Here is a 9,405-nt window from a genome sequence, read left to right on the forward strand (position 1 = left end):
CATCTTTCTGATTTCCTCTCAAGTCTGAAGAGAAATGAGTATCTTCAAAATGTGTGGCAGGAATTCTGAGAGAAAACAGATAAACACAGTCACAAATCTCTTAAGTCATTGGACTAAAGGTTTAGCACTAGAAGTGCACTTGATCTGTAAGTACGTCTTTGTGATAGTTATACATAACAGTTTGAACTCTCTTCATAGTTCTGCAGCTTTCATCTGAGGCCACTTCATCCTTGGATAGTCTGTCTTTCTGTGAATTTGAGAAGCTCGTTTAGGTAGTTTTAATACTCTGTTTAGAAAATACTCTGTTATAGAAACAGTTGTTACTATACTAATTGTGACTTCCTTTTTGTGGTGATTAGTGAAACTTGGAACTATATTCCTATAGCTCCTTTCAGTGTATATATACCTGTGTGTGGAGTGTGAGAATCAATTTTAATGAAGCATCTAAATCTTACTGTTACAAAAGCTATAAGCTTTAACATTCGTGTAGGACACTACTTCATTCTAAAGTCTGCTTCAAATCAAATAAGGTGTTCTGTTTTTGAAAAAAAAAAAAAAAAAAAACCACCCCATGACTTTTACATTGTAAAAGTACTCTTAGTTATGTGATTATCCTGTGGCCTAATGACCGTTGCCATTTCTTTTTTATAGGTGAGGCAAGCATATATCTGCGGGTATGAAATTTTTTAGCGTAACTTTCCAGTATTAAAATAGAAGGCATATGTGTGAACGCACATGTATCATTACTAAAAGCCAGTAGGCTAGTTTGGTAACTTAGTGTAAGGATGAGTGTAACTCACTGTCTGTTCACACCCACTTTGTGCTTCATGTACTATAGGAGAGAGCAAAATCATTCAGTAAAGTCTTTTAAAATGGAAGCTGTAGTTACATAATACAAAAATAGGAATGAGAACCAAATTTAAAAGAAATACAGATGTTGAAAGCTGATTTTTAAAGTATTAGAAAGGAGGTGCTGTGGTGACTTTGGTACATCTACACTAGCACTTTGGTTTCATATCTTTTTTTGCTGTGGATGCCCAACCACTGCATATTATTTTGCTCCACAGTATGTATTTATCTGGAACAGAAGTATTGTTTCCCTTCAGATAAGTCTGTAGTGTGGGTGAGAGGATAGAGTTCCCAAGGACCTGTGTGTGTCTATGTATATACAGAGAGAGTGTGTGCATGTGTATGCACACATGGATATCTGTGGATGGATACTCATATGGATATAGGGCGCTAGTGCGGATTCATGACTCAAGCCACACAAACATAAGGAAGTTCTGTAGTAATTTCTCAGTGTTTCATACACGCAGGTGAGCCCGAAGAAAGCCTCGTGTTTGAAAAGAATTCAGCAACATCCTGTACTGGTCCAAGTTATTCCTGGGTTTTATTGGTTTTCTTTTTGTTTTTCTTTCTGCTCAAAATAGCCATGCTTTCTCCCTCAGTACTGTTCTTACATGTTACACCAGGAGTGGAGTTTCCTGCTGCCATAACAGTTGGCAAAGGATCTTACTGCTCTTGGCTATGGCAGGAATCCAGAACTGTCCTACTTCATCTTCAGGAAGATGAAGACCATCTAACATCAGCTAAACTTCGGACACAACTGATTTTCAAGAGCAGTGTGCCAAAACATGTCCACACCTTTATAACTGGAACAAAATATTTGTCAGAAAGATATATGATGCCATTTGTGGCCCACAACACTGGGTTTACAGCTAAATGGAAATGATGAAAGCCAGGACTGACAGGCTATCCTCTGAAACTGAAATCAACAGCTTGGCTGAGAAGCCATTCAGCAGGCTAAGGACATCATCYCCATGTTCCTCCTCTTTCCATTCTTAGGCCATGCTATGAGACCTTTGGCTACAGAGCAGTAGAATTTGCGAAAAAAGGCCATGCTTGGAGGACATTCTTTTACAGGTAAGGGACTATCAACCATCCCATCTTTGTTACTATGCTTCTGCTGCAGACAAAGGAAGTAGTGGGATCTGTAAGCAGTAATATCTCTTCCTCAATATTCAACTGTAGAACACTTGCAACAAAGCAACAGCTAGGCAACCGAAAAGCAGGCCTTCCACTCTGAGCTAATAATAGCAAAGGTAGTGTCATGTGCTTGTTCTCCCTACTGGGGTCCAGGGTTGTTGGCAGATGGTGTATCAGACTGGTGATACAAGAAATGGCACAGCCCTGCTGAGACCAAATTGAACGGAATAGTTTCTCTGTCTTGGTGTGGAGTTTGTTACAATCTGAGTAGTACTGAGCATGTTGATGCCTGTTCTGACCTTCAGAGGTCACCAATGTGCAGGAGGTGATGAAATCTATGTTCCACCTCAACCCTGTAAGAAAACAGTCCACTTAAATTATCCATTCTCATGAGCATTTTCTTGTGTTGCCTCCTGGCCTACATGACTTCAAGGCATGTGACTCCTTAGATACCTCTGGGGGGCGAATGGGGTCCCTTCGTTCCTTAATCTGAAGAGCCTCTGCTTGGAAGCACTCAGCTAATGTAACCAGTGTTCGTATCCACAAATCTGTGGTGGTCTATGAAGGCAAGAATGATGAAAAAATGGTAGCTCTTCTAACTGATGTAGTCACAGTAAGGTATGTGGGCACTGACTGAAAATAAGAACCCCCTTTAAGCTCCCCAGTTGGAGAATCACCATGAAATGTGGTCCATGTGTCCTCTGGGCTGTTGCTGATATGCACCAAAGGTTGATAAAGGTGTCCCATGATGGGCTTTTTGATCGCATTGCCAGGTGATATCAGCACAGTAGCATCATGGTCATAGTCTTATCTTGGCCTTAAATGGGGTTCTATCTGAGGCTGGAAATAACTTTCTTAAAGTAATCTTACTCTATAGATGCTTTGTATCTGAGATTTTTAAGACATACAGTTGGATCACATTAAGAAATATGTGAAAATAGTGAAATCACAAACTGTAAAATAAAACTAGAAACAAATGTTAGCAAGCTTTTATGTGATTCTTGGGTGACCAAATAGTTTGGATATTTACTTGCAACTAGAGTCCCCTTTAAATACAGTAGAAAAAGAGGAGAGGGATAATCTCATGAAAATCTGACAAACCAGTTGTTTTCTTTCAAATACTTACTAGCACCTAAATTTAGCTCTAACTTCTATATGCTTCTAATCACAACCCTTGAAGACAAATGAGAAGAAATTCTAGCAGCCAGTTTATCCAGAGCAATTGTACAGTTTGTGTATGTAGTATCTATATTTAGGCAGACTACACATTGAATGACAAAATGTGTTTCTTTACCTAACTAGTTCCCTAGACCATATAAGGAGATTGTTTCGTTATCAAATGTAAGTATATGTTAAGGGTAAATACCACAGGTAATACCAACCAGTGGTAATATCACCACTGATACCTGTAGCAGAGTGAAGGCAAGTATGAACTGATTTTACTAACCAGATTAACATTGTCAAGGTGACACGAGATAGATATTTTTACCGTGCATTCTGTAAATGTTACAGTTGGGCTTCTGCTATTCAACAGTGTATTCACATTAGAGAATATAGTTATCCAAAATGAGCATTCCAGATGTAGCACCATAAAAAGATGTGGGAAGCAAAGCAGGTAGGTGGATTCTAATGTCGTTTGAGATAAAGCAGCCTTAGATTCACATGGCTATCAAACCTGCGCCAATCTTTTTTATTTTGGAGTTGGGGGAGTCTCACTTCAAAATTCAGTGTCTCTAGTGTTCTTTGAGTATGTAGGCAGTTGGGCTATAAAAAAACAGTCTTTCTCTGACCCTCAGAACAGTTTTGCAACATGGAACTCCAGCAGTAAAAGACTGGAAGTTACTTCAGGGAAGTCAGCTGCCAAACGATGGTAATCACTTCCGAAGTTCAAGCCACCARGCGGAGTAGGATTTTGAACAAGGGTCTCCCCCATCTTGGGTCCAGGCACTGCACCAGCAGAGGCCATGGGGCTTCCATCTTGCAGGTACAACATCTGTGGGCAGGAAAATCGGGCCTCAGCAGGTGCACGGCTCTTGGGAATGGAAGGAGTCTGCTGGTCAGAGAAAGACTTCTGAATCTTACCCTGCATTCCAGTTTGTTTAGCTGAGGAGCTATTTAGCTGGTCTCTGAGGATAACTTTCACTATTAACTTTCCTGACATAACTCTAGGGGGTACCTCAGAAGATCTAAGCAGGAAACTCCTAAGTGAATGTATGTGTTGTGTGTTGTAAAACGTACATGAGATTTTTGAACAATTTTTACTTTACTGGCAGCCTGCCTTCCAGCCGCTTGAATAAATGTTCTTTTGGRAAAAAAATACATAAATTGAAACCTTTCTTTATGTGATAAAGAAAAAACTTAGCTTGCTTTATACCACTAGAATTTCAGYGAAATTACTAATGCTAAATCATACTTGTAGTTCACCCAGGCTAATCTCCTACTTCCAGCAGTGGCCAGCAGCAGTTCTGTAATAATCATGTCACAAGAAGTGCAAAAGAATCCTTTGCAAATAACTATATGTGGGATAATTCCCCCTCCCCTGCAAAAGTCAGGTTTGTAACCTTAGAATGAAAAACTGGGTAAAGCTTAAAGCATAACCCTTTTATCTAAAACTGGATGTTCTTTTAGTCCATAAGAATGTCTTACCCTTCTTGAAATCTCCCAAAATTCTTGGCATCATCAACAGTCCGAGTAAAGACTTCAATGGTCTAATTACTTGTTGTATGGAAGCATATTTCTTATCAGCTTTGAATTTGCTGCTTTTTAATTTAATTGACTGTCCTTTGATTCATGCACTGTGCTGCAAGGAGAATAGAAAGCACCAGCTTACTTTCTCTATACCATCTATATATACTTTTATTGTATTCCTGTCTGTTCATCATCTTTCTGAACAGTCCTGATCTTTCTGTTTCTGTCACTGTCTTTCACTGAACCTTGCAATATTCCCTTTGAGAATGGCCAATGTAGTGTTCCAGATCAGGCTGTACCATCAATTTAACTTCAAAATGGAACCTTTTTGAGATTTGTTCTATACTTTTGTATAGAACAAATTGCATACGCTTCCTCTTTTGAGGTAATATCCATGTCCTGAACAAATAACCACCAAAATCAAACGTTTCAATGTGTTAGTCAAAAAAGAACTGCTACACTTCCCTGTTGTAGATGTCCAATTACAATCAATAATGCATTTGAGTGTATAGTTATACTTGTGACCATTAATGACATAATAGCACCAGAAGTTTAAATATCACATATTCAGAATGTAAATGTTTGTTCCACATAGAAACATACACAGCAGTATCCTTACAATAATAGCTATCCAAATGAATAGAGACAATTACAAAATAATCATACAGCTGACTTTTATCAGGAAACAGCCTCAGTGTGTTTTTATAACTTAAAAAATAAATCCCTGATTGAATATTGACCACTGAGAATGTATTTGTTAAAATGTGTCCTAGATTTCAATTACAATCTATATTTCAGAAGAAAAAAGTTGTGTGGGGTAAGGAGTGATATTCTTTTCATAGTATTAATTGGCTATAATGTTCTGTAATTGGATTCAGTGTTATTCCATCATGTCTGCACGTATACAATGCTCCATAATATCCTAGAAGCAGAAAATTTAGATTCTTGTATCAAGACTCTAAAAATACAAAACAATTTCTGCAGGTATTTTAGTATTTAAAAATGTGTTAGTCTATCAGCAGTTTAAAGTAGGCTAATATCTTAAGAGTTTAAGACAACTTAGAACTCTAAGTCATGGTTGCAAAATTGCCATTTCTTATCATTACTTACTCATACAGCTGTGGTGAAATTTTCAAGAACGCCCAAGTAATTTAGAAGCACAATGTCACTTTTGAAAATCCTCTTGGAAATACTGCTTTGGCTATTTGTTGCATGGTCCAGTTACTTGGTATCATATTTCATGACTGACTTATTTTAAAAACCATCTGCGGTTTATTTTATTAGCCAAAGATAATCAATCTTTTTTGACTTCCTGCTTTTCAGAATTTTGCCAGCAACTTCACTGGGAGTAGGTGTGCATATTCAAGTTTCTTGAGTGCACACATTTATTGCTCCCAGAGACATTGCTATGTTAATATTGCACCAGTTGGTTCCTAATTGTGTTTGAATTTTAGAGCCGACACTTGATGTTCAGTGCAACACTATTAAACTGAATGCCACAACATTACCTGTAGGTAATTAGGTTATCTCTATTCAAATCTATTAGAGAATATATTAGAATGTTGGGCCTGGGGGAGAAGAGATGTTAGATTTTCCTTCTCCTGCTGTTTTGTCAATGTAGCCTTCTTATCTTCTGTTGGGAAAAAAGGAAGCAAAGCTTAGATGTTAAATTTAACAGATGCTAAATACAACTTTAATTATGGTTCAAAAATATTTTTTGGAATATCTTCAGTAAATCAAAAGCTGAATATCTGCTTATAAATCACTTTTTTTTTTAACTTGCTATCTCTTGATCTTCTACAATATTGGCACATGTTTTTCAGGCTTCATTTTTCTGCAGTTGTGATTTAAATAGTCATAATGAACATATTCTATATGTTTGGCGAATTGTGAAGACATGTTACAACACAGGGTGAGTTGTAAAGTTGTTATTGCTCCTTTAAAAAAAATTGCATGAATACCCAGTGTAATAAAATTTGATGGAAAGTGGCAAGAAAGTGAAACTCAAAAAATTGGCCTTTGTGTGAAGACTATGTGCATCCAGATGTGAGAGTTCAATGCTCAGAGGCGGACTGCCTCCAACATCCTTCTGAAAAATTTTAAGGAGCTTCCAGTGAAGTAAGAAAGGGAAGTGAATATAAAAGTTTTCTGGCTGATTTCCCAAATGAACCTGGAAGTAAATGGTTTAAAATAAATAAATAAATAAATAAATGAAAATATTATTTCTCTGAAGGATTAAACCTGTCAAATCATCTACTTTTGATCACTTGCATACAGAAAAATGAGGACTTCATACATGCAGATCAGCCTTCCCTCAACAGAATGTGATTTAGAAAATTTCTGCAATTTACTTAAGCATATACTTTTGAATTAATCTTCAGTATTTTTCATAGGAGTGTTTTTCTGGCCAAAATGGTATACGGATGTACATGAGAGAGGTTTGCAAGGAGAGGGGCATAAAACCCCTTTTTCAGATCTGCTTTGGCTGATTATATACACTTCTAGCATACACACTTTTAAATGCATTTATCTTTGTATCGATTGGTTGTATTTCTAAAAACAGTTCTAAGAATTATTCTTAAAATTGGTTAAGGGTTTGACCAGAATAGAGTGGCCCTACTAAAAAAGTGTTGTATTTATGAATTTATGTCTTTGTCATTTATATATCATAATATCCCCGTAGCCCACAGACTGGCTAGAACTCTGCATTTATAGTCATTAGTTTAAAGCAACCATGTTTTGGCTGGTAATGGCAAGTGAAAAATGAGAACTATGACATACCAGTCCAGGAAACTATCTAGTGTATAACTGTATTGTGTRTTTTACTGCATATCTATATGTCTACTGCCTAGCTGGTGTAATATATACCCCATACCATATTCTCACAGAACTACGACACAAGAAGCTGTGAAATAGTGTGTTCACAGGGACAATTTTTGTCTAACTGCAGTAAATTTAGAGGTTGGCTACAGCCACAAATTGAAGTATTTATGACCTTTGAAAAAAGATTGAAACATGACCTTATAGCAATGAAATTTCTCTCTATAAATAGTACTTTTCCATTTTCTTTACCCACCCTACCCTTGGTCCTTTTGGTACCTTGCTGCAGAGTTTCATAACCTTATTGTGTGCTGTGTGAGCAACTACTCAAGTATTTCATGGCTATTTTCAGGTAATATTCAGTCTTGCCTGTAGTGTATAACTGGAGCTGTGTAAGCAGGACAGGGCAAAACTTGTTAGCTGCTTTCTCCTCAAAATTGATATATCATGTCCGGGTGCATTGCTGTGCCTTTGAAATGCCTGTTTTGCTGGACAATCTTCATGATGGGAATTTTCAGCTTGTCATATCATGATTTAGTCTGCTGCCTCCCAGAGGTGTTATTTATTTTGTGAAAATAAACTTTGGGAAACTGCATTTCCTTCATCTACCCTCTAATTGCTTGCCTTAATAAGATTATCCAGTGAGATAAAACCTAAAAAAAAAATTCAGGTCAGCAGCCTCGACCTTGTCTGAAGGGTGATTCCCTGGTCAGAAGGCAGAAAGTGGCTCTTCAGGCTCTCCATTGTGTCTCCCTGTGTGCTCTGCAGGAGGAGACCCAAGGAAGGAAGCCTGGCAGGCTGAAATGCTCCTAAGAGCAAAAATGGAGGTGTCAGATGTCCTAAACATTGCCAGATTGCATTTAATATTGATCTGCGTAATGATTTTAGTTATAAAGATGAAGGTAATTTTTTTGTTCTTTTTCTGTTTTCTAGAGTACAATGAGCAGCAGTTCTCACTATACTGTTCAGTGGGATTCCACCTCTTCTTTTTTCAAGTGCTTGCAGCTCATGTACAACCTTTCCGTGCATAGTTTGATGACGTATTATGTTGCACTGGTCAGTAATGAGCTGCATCTGCCACTGTGCTGCTCTGACATTCCTCCTCCTCCCCTGACTCACCTTAATAACTGTGTGTCATCTTAACTGTTCCCTATAGCTAGCCTTTCGTCAAGTTGGAAAACATGATGGAAGAGCAGCCTTAGACAGTTTCTAATCTTGTTCCCTTTTCAAAAAGAAACACAGTTACGACAGCTAACATAACGAGTGATAATACGCAGCAATGTTGCCCTTCGGTTCCCGGTAGGTGGGAGTGCAGAATGCGAGTTGCACATGCAATGCTGCTTCGGCTGGGGAAAATGAGCCGGGAGTTTTGGAGAAAGGGCACCGTGGGGACTCCTGCACACCGTTGCCTCCTGTCTTGTCCTGAAGGGTACATTGTAACTTGAAAGGTGTGGTTCTGTGCTGTAAACCTTTAATTCTCTTTCAGCGTTAGCTTGGAGGAGACGTGAGAGCTTAGGAAAGGGAAGGATCACAGGGAAGGAAAGGGGGGGTTACTCTGAAAAGGCACCATCCAGGGCGGAGTCATGCCCTGGAGGCAGAAGCTGATCAGAGGCGGGGGGACAGCGTGAGCAAGGAGGGAGGGGAAGCACGGGGCATCCCTACAGCAGAGGCCCCCAGCCTCGCGGGCGTGCCAGGGGCCAGGTCGCTGTGGCCGGCCGCAGCTCGGGCTTCCTCCAGGGCGGGCAGCGGGGCAGCCCCTGCGCCCCGCCGCGCTCCGCTGCCCGGGCTTTCCCCCGGCTCCAGCGCGGGTCCCTCGCCGCCACCAACTACATTTCCCAGCGCGTCGCTCCGCGCGGCCGCGCTCCGCGGGGCCCTCGCCGCCCCTCCGGGCGGAGCCTGCGCGCCCGCCCC

The 9,405-nt window shown here is 39.6% G+C and overlaps 1 protein-coding gene across 1 annotated transcript in view; it reads left to right on the forward strand.

Moving 5' to 3' along the window:
• Positions 1–785: 785 nt before the first annotated feature.
• ADAM22 (ADAM metallopeptidase domain 22) overlaps positions 786–9,405 on the forward strand; it is a 146,535-nt gene continuing 137,915 nt past the window's right edge. Inside the window, exons 1-2 of the mRNA XM_026067663.1 lie at positions 786–791; positions 1,873–1,923. Coding sequence (XP_025923448.1) covers positions 786–791; positions 1,873–1,923 — 57 coding nt within the window. The remainder of the gene's footprint in view (positions 792–1,872; positions 1,924–9,405) is intronic.

Source organism: Apteryx rowi, unplaced genomic scaffold (assembly GCF_003343035.1).
Source record: "Apteryx rowi isolate R43461 unplaced genomic scaffold, aptRow1 scaffold_260, whole genome shotgun sequence".
Lineage (NCBI taxonomy): Eukaryota > Metazoa > Chordata > Aves > Apterygiformes > Apterygidae > Apteryx > Apteryx rowi.